This window comes from Peromyscus maniculatus, chromosome 14 (genome assembly GCF_049852395.1).
Source record: "Peromyscus maniculatus bairdii isolate BWxNUB_F1_BW_parent chromosome 14, HU_Pman_BW_mat_3.1, whole genome shotgun sequence".
NCBI lineage: Eukaryota > Metazoa > Chordata > Mammalia > Rodentia > Cricetidae > Peromyscus > Peromyscus maniculatus.
The window spans coordinates 70068428-70083503 of record NC_134865.1 but is presented as its reverse complement, the minus strand read 5'-3'; the positions used below and the strand labels follow the sequence as shown (position 1 = coordinate 70083503).

General features: G+C 38.8%; 1 protein-coding gene across 12 annotated transcripts in view; it reads left to right on the top strand.

The window, feature by feature from the left end:
• Nucleotides 1–15076, top strand: part of Eml5 (EMAP like 5) — a 122317-nt gene that overhangs the window by 71407 nt on the left and 35834 nt on the right. For 11 of the 12 annotated variants that reach the window (XR_013044454.1, XR_013044456.1, XR_013044455.1 and 8 more), the window contains exons 21-27: nt 1163–1304; nt 7057–7209; nt 8340–8471; nt 10156–10244; nt 11253–11429; nt 13943–14144; nt 14764–14890. Coding sequence is in view for 8 of the 12 variants with exons in the window: in XM_042261024.2 (XP_042116958.1) it covers nt 1163–1304; nt 7057–7209; nt 8340–8471; nt 10156–10244; nt 11253–11429; nt 13943–14144; nt 14764–14890 (1022 nt within the window). In the remaining 4 variants the exon portion in view is untranslated. Of the gene's footprint in view, nt 1–1162; nt 1305–7056; nt 7210–8339; nt 8472–10155; nt 10245–11252; nt 11430–13942; nt 14145–14763; nt 14891–15076 lie in introns of those variants that run through there. The other variant, XR_006063556.2, reaches the window with a different exon arrangement.

Genomic DNA, 15076 nt, shown 5'->3' with positions numbered 1-15076 from the left:
CTGGGTCTTCTGGAGTTGAGTATGAGGACAGGAGAAGGCCGCTGGGTCTTCTGGAGTTGAGTATGAGGACAGGAGAAGGCTTCTGTGTCTTCTGGAGTTGAGTATGAGGACAGGAGAAGGCTTCTGTGTCTTCTGGAGTTGTATGAGCACAGGAGAAGGTGTCTGGGCTTCTGGAGTTGAGTATGAGGACAGGAGAAGGCGTCTGTGTCTTCTGGAGTTGAGTATGAGGACAGGAGAAGGCTTCTGTCTTCTGGAGTTGAGTATGAGGACAGGAGAAGGCTTCTGTGTCTTCTGGAGTTGAGTATGAGGACAGGAGAAGGCTTCTGGGTCTTCTGGAGTTGAGTATGAGGACAGGAGAAGGCCTCTGGGTCTTCTGGAGTTGAGTATGAGGACAGGAGAAGGCTTCTGTCTTCTGGAGTTGAGTATGAGGACAGGAGAAGGCGTCTGTGTCTTCTGGAGTTGAGTATGAGGACAGGAGAAGGCCGCTGGGTCTTCTGGAGTTGAGTATGAGGACAGGAGAAGGCTGCTGGGTCTTCTGGAGTTGAGTATAAGGGGAGAAGCCCACTTAGTCTTGCAGGCTTTAGGAAGTAAATGCTGTAGGAAGTATTATTCAGGTTCTACTGCTGTCTTTTGCAGTGGGAGAAGAGACAGTGACCTCGGGTCCTCTTGAGTTCTAGTGGGGCTTCGTTGTTCTCAGTAGCACTGCACTCAAGGTGGATTTGACATCTGGAATAGGGACTGGGGAAAAGGAGCTTCCACTTGTCACCTGTGCACATCAAGCATTTATCCTCCAACATGCAGCTGGTTCAGGATGAGAAACTGATATGCTGCCTGTCCTGGGAAGCTGGCACTCCAACCAGGAGTTGGGGACAAAGCCAGGTGTTCTTGGTTGCAAGAGTCTGTGTTGGTTTCCATGTGGATGGGTCGTGATCAGGGAAGAGAGTCTGGAATCCAAGACATATGCCATCACTATTTTGACCAAATTCCATCATGTTTTCTTTAGTAAAATTTCCTTCATTTGTTCTATTTCTTTGAAACCATGTCAGGCCTTTACTAAATTTGAATCTCTTTTTATCAGTTTCAATGGAGCATGTCTATGGAACTCCTCATCTAATATATGTATTTTCAGATTATGCTGAGATTAACTGTGTTTTCTTTATAGGGACACATGGAAGGAGAGGTGTGGGGTTTGGCCACACATCCTTACCTGCCCATCTGTGCTACTGTAAGTGATGATAAAACCTTAAGAATATGGGATCTGTCTCCTAGTCATTGTATGTTGGCAGTCCGGAAACTGAAAAAGGGTAAGAGGCTCTCAGACTTCAACAAAGATTAGGCTGTCACAATCTTCTGACATTCACAAATAGCCATAGATTGTCCCTTGTAAAGGATTGTTGGAAATTCCCTCATCTTCCTTGGCTGAACTCATGACATTCTAAGGGCAGGGTCATGGGGGAGGGTCAAAGCAGGGTGATTTTATTCATTTTATTACTGTTGTTTAACTTCTCTTTAACAGTGTAATACCAATTGGAGCGAAGTATTGCCCTCACCGGGCCTATAGTATGAACTTATTTTGTTAGTTGACTCAGTTTTGAATTCTAGTAATTGCTTCTGGAACTCTTGGTGTAGAAGGTATTATTCATGTTCTACTGCTCTCTTTTGCTTTTCCTTACAGTTCTGTAGTTAACAGCATTGGACATGTATCTGGGTTTACTTGGATCTGCCCTGCTTTATGCTTCCTGAGTTTGTGACCTTTTATTTTGTGTTAATATTGAAAAATTGCCAGTTAGGAGTACTTCTTTGCATTAGGTTATAGGCAGAACTCATGATTCTATACTTTTCGGTTTAAATATTCTTGATTAGTTATCTTTATTTTATTCAGCATTAGTTCAAGAGAGGAAGTTTGTTTTCCTAATTTGAAAGGGATATGTGGGAACCTTCTCTTTTTTGAGACAAAATCTTACTATGTCTTCCTAGCTGGCCTCAAACTCTGTATAGATTAGGCCAGCCTCAGGTTCACAGAGATCCACCTGCCTCTGTCTCCTTAGTGCTGGGATTAAGGGTATGAGCCATAACACCTGGTAGTCTTTGTGACAATTGCTTAAGTTAATATAATTAGATTACTGATGTCATGTGGAGTTAATTATGAGACGGTGATGGAAGTAGGCTCTCATAAGAAAAACTTTTGACAAATGACTCAATTTTATAGCAATCAGAGAGCAAACAAGTATAGATAAACAATATAGCTTAATGTTTATGTTCTTGAAAGTCTGAGAAATGAATATATTCTGAATATTTACCAGCCTTTTGTACTTGAAACATTGGAAAGTTCCTATTAACAGCTTCTTTTGCTAGAATGCTGTTGGCCACCTGTAATCTCAGTAGAGGTGGTATGATTTCAAGTTTTAGGCTAGCCTAGGCTGTACAGTAAGATCCCATCTCAAAAGCAAAAAACAAAACAAAAGCTCTAGTCTCCTGTAGTTTTAGTTTTTAATGATAATCAATTCTGAATTTTTATGGGATTTCTGAGTTTGGATTCTTGCTCTCATCCCATGTCTTTCTTCATTCCATGCCTTCTCTTTCTCTGTAGCCCCACGTCGCTGTAGATCTCTAGGGATGAACTATCCTTATGTAGCTCTCTCCCACTCATTAATTAATCTCTTGGCTCATTTTAATAATTGTCATTTTTTTGCATCAAAGCCAAGATTCATGGGTTTGCCCAAGTAGACATGTCTGAAAATAATTTCTCAGGCTACCAAGGGTGACAGTGTAGAGTTTTGTTTCTGTGTCCCTGTTGCCAGGAACAAAATGGCATATAAAATACAAGGCTTAGAAGGATATGGAAATTGGAAATAGTGTACATGAATAGGTGGCACAAATCTTTTCACACGTTCCTGCTGCAGAAAAAAAATGTTTTCAAGAGGAGCTAGTATGAAGTAGAGTTGTGTTTTATTAAGAGATTTTAGTATGATTTAAGCACGGGGGTTAAGAGACAGGCAGTTGGGAAGACACACCCAAGAACTTGCTTGTGGGCTTTCTCAAAGAGAGCTACATTTCATTGTTTTTCAGCAGCCATATATGCCATTTTGGAGAGTTTGAAGCTATTATGTTCAGAGAGTTGCTAGGAAATGTTATAATCATAGGGAGATTCCCAAGGGACCTGACAGGATAACAATCCATAAGATAAATGTTTAGGTCACAGGGATGTAGGAAGGTAGAAGCAATAGTCTTGTTTGTGTTTCCCAGAGGCATCTGGGAAAACAGTAAAGCTGTAGTTGAGATCATACCATCTTAGGCTTTAAACTTAGTTCATTGGTATTTTAACATTCTTATTTGAAAGTATTTATAAATAAAAGAAACATTGTCTCTATGTTGACAGCCTTTCGAGCAAATATGATCCATTGTGTTGGAATTTTTGCTTCTTAGCTGGCAAGAGGCTTCAAGGAGACTCTGGGGCTAGGGACCCTTTTCATTCTCATGATCCCATAATGTTTCCTGTTTTGGTATCCTACTTCAAACCTGTGGATCCCATCAGCTTGAGCCCACCTCCTCCTCTCTTCTGGTCATAAAGGATGTTTTGTTCTCTCTGTCTGTCCCTCCTGCCTCAGCTTCCTGAGTGCTAAAGTTATACTGAACCACCACATTCAGCAGAGAATAAAGTTGAATTGGATCACATCCATGCCCCCTGTGTGGTATCATCTGGGGCTACTGTAGTGCTATAGCAGAGTTGAACCATTTTGATGGTTATTTTGTGCCTTACAAACATGAAAATCTTTTTGTCTGTCTTTGCTCTAGAGCAGTGGTTCTCAACTTTTCTAACGCTGCAACCTTTAATACAATTCCTCATGTTGTGGTGACCCCAACCATAAAATTACTTTAGTTGCTACTTCATAACTGTAATTTTTCTACTGATGTGAAGCATAATATAAATATCTGATAGGCAGGATATCTGGTATGCAACTCACGTGAAAGGGCCGTTTGGCCCCAAAGGGGTTGTGACAGGTTGAGGAACACTGCTCTAGAGACCGCCTTATTTTGACTCAAGCTGTGAGTCAGTGACAGATGACACAGGGTGGTTCTGAGAGTTCCTTAGAAAGGGGAGCATTTCTTTACAAAGCAGCTGCTCCAGGTCAGACTTCTCAGATACCGAAACAAACAAATGTGTGTTGGCAGGGAGTCTTAGAAATTACGTGGAAGTTTGAAATCTCAAATCTTGTCAGAGTCCAACCAAATGTTCACATCCAAATTTCAGAGTTCCTATTTCAGTGTCCTAAAAGAACACTGAAGAAATGTGGTGAGGCTGTGTAATTAAATTAACATTATAATTTATCCACAAAGTTAAATTTGTGTTTAATTTTTATGGACCATTGCTTTTAAACTTGCTATGGGAACTTTAATAATTCCAGCTAGTGCTGAACACTTAAGACCTGAGCTGGTTACTTCTCTCTATAAATGATTCATGTGTTCAGAATCTCTTGCACATCACCTTTCTTGTAATCATCATCAGCACAGTGTTCATAGGCAGCAGCCACTTGGGCTCCCCAAGGCCTTAAGTAGACGGTCATCACAGTCAGCAGCTGGAGATGACTTGGCTAATTGTGGTGCTTGTGTGTGCTTTCAACTACTGGCATTTCATGGGCAAGGACTCAGACTGCTCAGGTCAAAGGTTGCAAAGTGATAACTGTTAAAAGGCAGTTATTTACTAAAAGGCATAGAGAGGATTCTGGAGGGTCTAAAGGAGCGAGTGAAGAAAGCAGATGTACCTGGAAGGACAGTGGACAATGACAAAGGAATGAACAGGAAGAAGCACCGGCCTCCTCAGGAGAAATCCAGATCTCCTTCGAGGAGAGGGCCTTGATACCACTACACCCTGTGCCTCCTGCCAGTGGTGAAGGACTTTCCCAGAGTGTGTAGACCATGGCCAGTCTAGCAAAGCTTCTGCTGTGATAGCACAGTCATCCACAGCCCCACCTCAGTCCCTAAAAATCCATCTGCTGGCCCACTGCTCTAGAAGAAAGAAGCATAGTCCCTTTCTTGAGTTTTGGCCTTGCAATTTCCCTGTGGTGGTGGACCAGGGACTCCACTAGTGGAGAGGGAATTGTGCAATGGGAAGAATAGTGTATTGAATATTTGGCAAGGGCAGCACACTGGGCAGAAACTACAATACTGTCTGCAGTATAAGGCTGTGGGAAGATGTCTGCAGTTTAAAGTCCTTGTGTGGTTGGGTTGAGCTGCTTTGTGTGCAGTTTCCTGGCATGTAATTCATACCCTGTAAAAGGAGGGCAGTCCACATTGGCTGCTATGCAGTGTTGGGGATCATATGATCCCCATTGTGCATGCAATTTCCAGTTGTACAATTTCGGCCATGCAAATCATAGTCAAGTAAATAAGAGCAGCCCTGAACAATCAAATTCAGTTCTTGTCCTAGTCTGGTTTCTGTTACTGTGATAAAGACCATGACCAAAAGCAACCCGGAGAGAAAAAAAAAAAAAAAAGGTTATTTTTGCTCACAGCTGGGGTCCATCAGGAAGGATAGTTAGGGCAAGAACTGAAGCAAGATCCATGGAGGAGTGCTGCTTACTGACTTGCTCCTCCTGGCTTCGTCAGCCTGCTTTCTTACACACCCCAGAACTACCTGCTCGGGGCTGGCACCACCTACAGTGGTCTGGGCCCCCCATGTCAATCATCAGTCAAGAAAAAGCCCCACAGGCTTGCACACAGGCCTATCTGATGGCAGCATTTTCTCAGTTGAGGTTCCCTCTCCTCAGATGACTCTAGCTTGTGTCTAGTTGACAAAGTAACACAGTCTTGGCCAGAGGCTCAGGTCACAGGATAACAGGTTTCAGCTCTGTCATGTCAAGTAGCAGTTTGGGGTTCCTGGACAAAGCCTGTGGAAAGTTCCCAAAGGAGATGACTGTGTGATCCGTAGGGTCTCTCATTAATGGCTTTCCTGCTACAGTACTGTTCTTGGCCAAAATCAAGTTGGCTGACAAGGCAAAAGTATCTACAGGTTTCAGCTTGAATATTATAGCAAGGAAAGAAGAATGGATTTGGGGTTGGCTGCTAATAAATGACAAACTCTATCCAGATTCATGTTTATAACACCACCTGCATACTGTCACCTCCTCTGTTTGTACCTCTAGCTTTCCTCTCGACAAGTGTTAATATATGGCAGATGGCTTTCATCATTATGTCTTCCATTAAGTTTCTTCTAGGCACCCTTAACTGAAGGGATACATGTCACGTGTACTCATCTCAGTAAATGACATGACCGTTGGATCTGGACTTTGTTTTTTTCTCTTACTCCACAGCCCTTACTCAAGTCCTACCAGGTCTGTCTCCATACTAGCCCATTCCTGTTCCTTCACTGCTGCCGCCTCACTCTAGGTCATCACTTTCTCTTGACTCTTAAGTTGCAGCCATCGTTCCTAGATTTCTTCATTACCAGTGTATGTTTGATAATTAGATGATTACTTATTCCCAGTTCAGTCTGATTTTTCATTCTGTAACAGCCTCATCCCTCCCTCAGATTATATGCTAGTACCGAAAGCTTCAGGGTTTTGCCTATGCTGGCCATATGCTTTGCTGTTAAGCCCATTATTATCTCTTTATTTGTCAATGTAGCCTGGCCCCTTTTGAAAGGAATAGTAACATCATTAGTAATAAACAGTATTACTATTACTCACATATTCTTTTGAAACAGATCTTCCTAGCTTAAACTAAGAATTGCCTAGTATCCCTTTTTTCATTTCTGAAGCATTTTTTACAAAGATGGCCTTGCCTCCCACTCCCACCCCCAATCTTCACTTAGGTCTTTGGCTTTTTATTAGTTAAAAATTCTCTTTCTTTTCCTTCACCTTTGTGTTAAGTGAAATAACTACGTTTTTGTTACGGTTAGAAGCTACTTTGTTTTAGCAGAATTTCTTGACTTCCTTTCATGTTTATTTGAGGCCATAATAAATACAGGTTTCTCTGTATAATTAGAGGTCCTTAAAGCACATACTCTAAACATGTGTATGTGACAAGAAATTCCCTGATGCTTTCCTTCTCTTTCAGGTGGGAGGTGCTGCTGCTTTTCCCCTGATGGAAAAGCCTTAGCTGTAGGTCTCAATGATGGAAGCTTCTTAATGGCAAATGCAGACACTCTGGAGGATCTTGTGTCCTTCCACCACAGAAAAGATATTATTTCAGATATCCAGTTTTCACCTGGTGAGATTGCATTGAAATTGTATTTGATTATTAGCACCAGTCTAGCAGTGAGTAAATGTATCAATGTGTAATAATTTTCTAACTTACTTTATCTCAGGCCATACTGTCTCTTTCTCTCTGTCTCTGTCTCTCTCACTGTGTGTGTGTGTGTGTGTGTGTGTGTGTGTGTGTGTGTGTGTGTGTGTGTGTGTGTGTGTGATGTGTGTGCCAAATGTGATTTTTCAGTTTGTGGTATATTTGCATGTGTTGTGTGTATACTAGTAGAGGACAGAGTTAGGTGTCCTGCTCAATCATCATCCACTTTAGTTCGTTACGACAAAGTCCTTTACTGAACTCGAAGCTAGGTTACGTGGCAAGGTCAACAGTACTCCTGTCTCTATCTCCAACAGTGTTGGGGTCACTGGGTATAGCCCTGCCCAGCTTTTCACAGGGGTGTGAAGATCCAGACTTAAATCTTCATGTTTTCATTGCAAGCACTCTTACCATTGACCACCTCTCCAGCCCCAGAGTTTTACTTTTTGATTGGGCAGCGGGGTGAGTTGTGAAAGCCCTGTGCTTGGCAGGTACAAATGTCTTGTTTAATCTTAATCCTTATGCCACTCATTTCCCAAATGACTTGGGGTCAGGATGCTTAGGTGGACTTCAGTTTTCATGTTTGTAAATCAAAGCGGCCAGATAACTACTTTTTGATATTGTAATGCTTTTGAAATTGCATAACTTTAGGTCACCAATTTCTTTGATTCATTGTCTACTACAGAGCCAACTATGATGTAGGAATTACTAATGATAAGTAAAATTACAAAATTTCTTATGTTGATTTATGTCCATTTCCCCTCAAATTTAGTAGGATTTTTTTGGAAGGATTGATTGAATTAAAATTGGATCATACATGACTCTTTAGAATTTTCTTTCCACTGAACTAATGTGTATACTAAGAAAATGTATTTCATTTTTTATTAATATTCTTGAAGAAATCTATTGTTATTTGATATCAACATTTATGTCTGACTATAATGTAACTTATGAGACACTTAAGATTTCCCCCAAAAGATAAGTAAAGTTACCTGTAGTTGCAGAGTTAAAAATGCCTCCCACAGGTCGGAAATGCCAAGCAAATGTTTCCGTTGTAGGTTCTGGGAAATACCTAGCTGTGGCATCCCATGACAACTTTATAGATATATACAATGTGGTGAGTAGCAAACGAGTGGGAATATGCAAAGGAGCTACCAGTTACATCACCCACATTGACTGGGACTCTAGAGGTAAGACTGTGCGTGACTTAATATTGACAAGAGCTTCATGTGCTCTAGTGTAGCTCTTCAGAGGAACAGATGTGATTCAGTCCAGGGTGAACACTGTAGTTTAGACTTTTCAGTAGTTCATCTAATGTCTATCAGATGAGAGTACAGTAGATGTTAAGAAGTTAATTTTAAAGTAATTAAATTTTATATGAGAAAGAAATTTATCCATAATGTCCTGATTTTTGTCAGGTGAATTTCACACATTTCAAATTTGGAAATAGAAATGTTAATGAAGATTTTAAAAGTACTTCTTCCATTACTTAATATACTATATGTTTTCTAAAAATCATCGTAATCTTATGGCGTAGTATTCAATGAGTACTTCTTTGCAGAATGCATAGCATATAATGCTTTGAAAGTTTTGGACACGTTAAATATTTTAAATGCCCTCATTTTAAAGGATATCTTACATTTTCAATTTTGTAAATTTCTTATTATAACTTAAGACTTCTCACATATCCTTAAATGGTTCACTTGTACTTTTAAAAAATTGGAAGCAATTTTAACAAAAAAAAAAAATGTTTCAAGTTTCTTTTGTTGTTGTTGTTGTTTTCAAGACAGGGTTTCTCTGTGTAGTTTTGGTTCCTGTCCTGGATCTCACTCTGTAGACCAGGCTGGCCTCGAAGTCACAGAGATCTGCCTGCCTCTGCCCCCTGAGTGCTGGGATTAAAGGCATGTGCCACCACTGCTTGGCGTCAAGTTTCTTTTTAATGTGCATAGCAACTAAAATAGTTTTTATCTATCTGCCAACATAAAAATAAGCCTTTTATGAATGAAATTATTTAATTATATGGGAATTAAGAGAATGCAACGATGTTAATATATTCACTATAGAGGAAGCTGACCTAAGGCCTCGCACATGCTAGTCAAATGCTCTAATACTGAGTATTGTCCCTCCCCCATTTCTGATTTTTAAATTTCAGACAGGGCCCCACAGGTTTGCCTTGAATGTAGTCCAGGCAGACCTTGAACTTTTGAGTCCACTGCCCTAGTCTCAGCCTTTTGAATGGCTCAAAATGCAGGCCTCAAACTTAAGTTTTCCTGTAAAAATGCAAATAAATATCCATGGAAACATAGCTGTCACTTCATAGGGCATAGGAGATTGCTTGTTCTGGAGCCAAATATGAGTGACCATGGCTAGGAACACAGACTCAGATTCCCCAAATACCATGTTCCAAGGTAGAAACACTTATGTGAAGTTTTCATAATCAAAAAGCAAGGAAAGTTATAAATCAAGACATTTAAAAAATACATTTGTGTGTAGACAAAGTAGATGGGTTATGCAGAGAGGAAGCTCTGTTTAAGGCCTCAGCTGCTGGCTGCAAACATTAGTCTTTGGGTTGGTGGAAGCTAGGGCTCTGACTATTCTAAAAGGACTTACCTAATTAATAGTGGCAAGCATACTAGGTCACACGCAAGGTGAGTAGTAAATGACTGCTTAGGGGACTAAAGCTAACCCATGATAACTTGTCCCCAGACCAGAAAATTTCTGCTCTCCCTAGAGAATTACACAAGTTCTGATCTGCCTATGAGATGTGTATCACTTGTTACGTTTTGTTTTCTTTCTGAGAATTTCAGTTCAGACTCACAATATTTATATTTATGTGTTTAATATATCTGTAACTTTAAATTTTTTTCTTTTAAGGAAAGCTTTTACAGGTCAACACTGGTGCTAAAGAGCAGCTATTCTTTGAAGCTCCCAGAGGGAAAAAACAAACTATCCCCAGTGTGGAGGTAGGAAGATGGTGATGCTTGTGGTGATGCTTCTATGATTGACATTGGTTGGAAAGCTGAGGCCTCCTTCCTGTCATCTAGCTAGTGTGATGACTATCCATTCTCACGTTTTTTGGATAGGTCTGTGGGTGGGTTTGTTTACTGGGCTACATAGATACCTAGATGGGTAAAGGAAAGAGACTTTTTAAAACAAGGAATCCAAGCCTGATGGTGATTACCTTTAATCCCAGCCCTCAGGAGGCAGAGGTAGGCGGATCTCTATGAATTCAAGGCCAGCCTGGTGTACAGAGTGAGTTCTAGGCTGGTCAGGGTTTACACAGTGAGACCCTGTCTCAAAAAAGAAAATAAAAGGAATATAAGAACTTGTATACTTAGCTGCACTTCAGTCACTGTCCTAAAAGGACAAGAAGCATCCCCTGGTAATAGAGGATGTGCCATCTCCTTTGAAGTACTGTGTGTATGACATCTTTTGAAGACTGTGTACCTAAGATGTTTGTTCTGGCAGGTATGTATGAGGCTGAGAGAGGGGAGTGGAGGAGAGATGGGAAGGGAGGAAGGAAAGAGTATTATTCTCAATTTTTGTGTCTGATAATATCACTAATTTGGCATGACCTAGGAAGAGATGCTCAGCAAATTTAATGTGAAAGGGGTTTAATAAAGAAAGAGCCTCTCAGAGTTCTTAATTTCTAAACTGATTGAAAAATATGTTTATGATGCATTAATAAAGACTTAGATGCATAGTAAGCATTGTTTTGGCTAATCTGTGGAAAGAATCAGTTTTACTTATCACTGTTGCTCAGCAGCTAGGACACATAGTATGTATATAGCAAGTATGTCCTGAATAATATTATGTTGAAATTCAATTCTCTGAGGGTGGTGGGGCTGGGGAACTATACAACCAACTAAGGATTTAGCAGTTTTCCTGTTAAATCTTATACAGTGATAGAGAAATGTTCAGACTTGCCATACTAAGTATTAGAAACTTACAGCATGTTTTTATATTTTTAGGTGGAAAAAATTAGTTGGGCATCATGGACAAGTGTACTTGGTTTATGTTGTGAGGGAATTTGGCCAGTAATTGGAGAAGTCACAGATGTAACTGCCTCTTGTCTCACCAGTGACAAAATGGTCCTAGCCACAGGGGATGATTTGGGATTCGTGAAGCTGTTCAGATACCCAGCTAAAGTATGTGTTTTTCTTTAACTTATCTAATGGTCATTGTAATGAAAATGGTGAAGGTAATATGAATTTCATTGTTTTAATATTAATAATGCGTACATAGTAAGTAATGTTATATCACCAGATATTTGGAATTGTGTTTCCTATTCTTGGCATCATATTTATAGCTTTTATCTAAAGTAAGTATTATAGTTTACTAAACTGTGGCTTGGTTTGTATGTTATGTATTATACAGTGCCTTGTTTTATATGGTATATTGTATAGGTTTTCATTATTAAATATACAAATAACCTTTCCTCAACATTTCTTTAGCCACTATTAAATAAATTTTATAATTAATTATAAGTATAGATATAACTTAAATATATATCATTAGGAGTCACTATAAGCTTTATAAATGTAGGTTTTATATTAGAAAATAAGGCAATTAAATATTAAATATTTAAATAAAAATAAACAATACTGACTTAATATGATGATTTTTTTTTTCTGAAACCAGATAGTACAGATTCTTTACAGTGATCTATAACCTGGGCTGTGTTGTTTGATTTTCAATTCGTTTTTTTTACTAATCTCTGTTCACACTATTGTAAAACATCAGGCTCTGCTTACTACAAAAATAAACTTGTATATATAGTACAAGTGCATTTACTTCCTAACTATCATATATTAAGTTATATATTGTAATTTAGCATCAATATGAACATAAACAAAATTTGCAGTGGGATGCTAAAATAATATCATGGTATTTGGCTCATGGTAACCTCAGCTGTCCATATCAGCATTTTTAGATACTCACTGAAATCAAAATATAGGTTTAAGACTTCTTATTGGGAACTCAGGCACTCAAATAAACATCCCAGACCTGGGGATTTCGATCATAGTATGGAATTTACGCAGTCTGTTTGATCCCTGGTGGGAGAAGGGAGGAGAGGAAGGGAGAGCTCACTGTGGCAAGAAGCACACAATCTTTGAGGAACTCTATGCTTTGAAGACAGATTCCTCCTCCTTAACTTAAAAAAGGGGGGTCTTTTTGTGGTGGTATTGTGTTCCCCAAAATATTGTGTATCCTAATAAACTTATATGGGATCAGAGAACGGAACAGCCACAATATTAAACATAGAAGTTATGCAGTGGTAGCACACGCCTTTAATCCTAGCATTCCAGAGGCAGAGATCTACCTGGATTTCTGTGAGTTCAAGGATACAGCCAGGCATGGTGACTCATGCCTTTAATCCCAGAAAGTGAGCCTTTAATCCCAGGGAGTGATGGCAGAAAGCAGAAAGGTATATAAGGCATGGAGACCAGAAACTAGAAGCTTTTAGCTGGTTAAGCATTCAGGCTTTCGAGAAGCAGTTCAGCTGAGAGCCATTTGGATGAAGACTCAGGGGCTTCTAGTCTGAGGAAACAAGACCAGCTGAGGAACTGGCCAGGTGAAGTGGCTGTGGCTTGTTCTGCTTCTCTGATCTTCCAGCGTTCACCCCAATACCTAGCTCCGGGTTTGTTTCTACTGATAAGAACTTTTAAGATTCATGCTGCACTTTATTACATTTATTTGTGGGGAGGAGCATATGTGCCTCATGGTCTGCATGCATATGGGGGCCAGAGGACAGCTTGGAGAGCCGGTTCTCTCCTTCCACCAAGTGCTTGTGAGAATTCAACTCCAGTCACCAGGCTTGGCCACAAGTTCCTTTGGCTGCTCAGCCATCTCACCAGCCCTCTAATTTTCGTTGTCCTTTTTCCCCCAGAGAACTCACTGATTTTGCTACTCACTATGTTTTACTTACTTTAAATAAGGTTTTCACATTTTTAAATTTATTTGAATGTGGGGGGTGGGGTGGGTATATATGCACACATGTATGTATGTGTGTGAGCATGTGTGTGCCATGGCACATGGAGGTCTGAAGATATTTGCTGAAGTTGGTTCTCTCCTTCTTCAGTATGGCTTCTAGAGATCATATTCACATCAGACTTGGCAGCAAGCACCTTTACCTGCTGAACCACCTCGCTGACCCCTATGCTTTTTTTATTTAAGGAACTTTATTTTTACAACTTTGAAAACATGTTCACTTAAAACCTGCTTATAGCTTATTGATCTCAAATTTACTTGCATAACTAATCTGTCCTAGGTCTATAACTTAAGAGTTCTCTATAGTAGAACTCTTCTACAATATAAGTTCTCTATAGTAGAGTACCTATTGCCTACTTAGTAGGTGTGAAATACCGGAGGACAAAAGAAAGAAACAAACTATGTGTATGTAGTATTTATCAAAGAAAGCACAGTGAATTGAAGTGACATATGATTGTGTGTGTACATTATATATATACGCATATACATATATACATATATAATGTATATACGTATATAATATATAGTGTATATACGTATATAATATATACGTATATACATATATATGATGTACACACACAATCATATGTCTATATATATATCAAACTTTAAAAACAAAAGTTTCAATGCTAGAGTTCAGAAAGAATGTTTGAATTTGTTTTATTTTCAGGGAAAATTTGCAAAGTTTAAGAAGTATGTGGCTCATAGCACACATGTCACAAATGTTCGCTGGACTTATGATGACAGCATGCTGGTTACCCTGGGAGGTGCAGATATGTCTTTAATGGTATGGACAAACGAAATGGAGAGCTATCGAGAAAAAAAGTCTTGTGATAGTGAAGAGTCTGATATAGATTCTGAAGAAGATGGAGGTATATCATTTTAAAACATTTTAATAAAAATATAGAAAAAATAGCTCTACTGATTTAAACTACAGAAGTTAAAAATAAATAATAATAGTGTTTGAACAATTGTGTTATTAGTGTTTGGGTCAGTTTTACAACAAAATTATTTTTGTGATTTATAACTGGCATGTACTGATTAATTAGATAGTCACTGTCTATAAGACAGCCAATAGTATTTTAAGTGCTGCTAAAAGCCTTTGTTATTGAGCTTTATAATTTAAGATAATTTTTATTTTCTTAATATGCCAGTAATATCAGTACTTATAAAAATACAGGATGAATAATTTAATCATCCACACTTAACAACCGAAGATATATACTAGTATAATTATGCACTTATGTACATAATATTTTTAATAAAAATGAGGTGATGGAACTCATCTTTATAGCTTATAGCAATGTACAATTAGTGATAATTAGTAGATATCATTACGTATTATTAAATAGTCTTCACATAAGTTTTTCTAGTAGCATATTTAGTAATGTGGCTTTAACAATTCATTTTATACTGTTGGAAGAGGTTGAATTTATAAGGATGTAATTGATCACCTTATTATCACTTAGTACCATTCTATTTTGATGCTAGGCTATGACAGTGATGTGACAAGAGAGAATGAAATTAGTTACACCATCAGAGCCTTATCAACTAATATACGCCCAATGCTGGGGGTCAAGCCTCATTTGCAGCAAAAGGAGCCATCAGTTGATGAAAGGTAATAATAAAGTTTAAAGTTTGATAAGAGAAATGATAGAGATATAAAAAATTGAGTTATATTTAAATGGATTTCCTGTAGAAGCTACTAGTAGTATTCATTTCTGCAGTTGTGAACCACTGTTAGAAAATGTCCTTAAGTACTCTTGGTGTTTACACTGTCTATATGTAAAGTTACTATGATTGG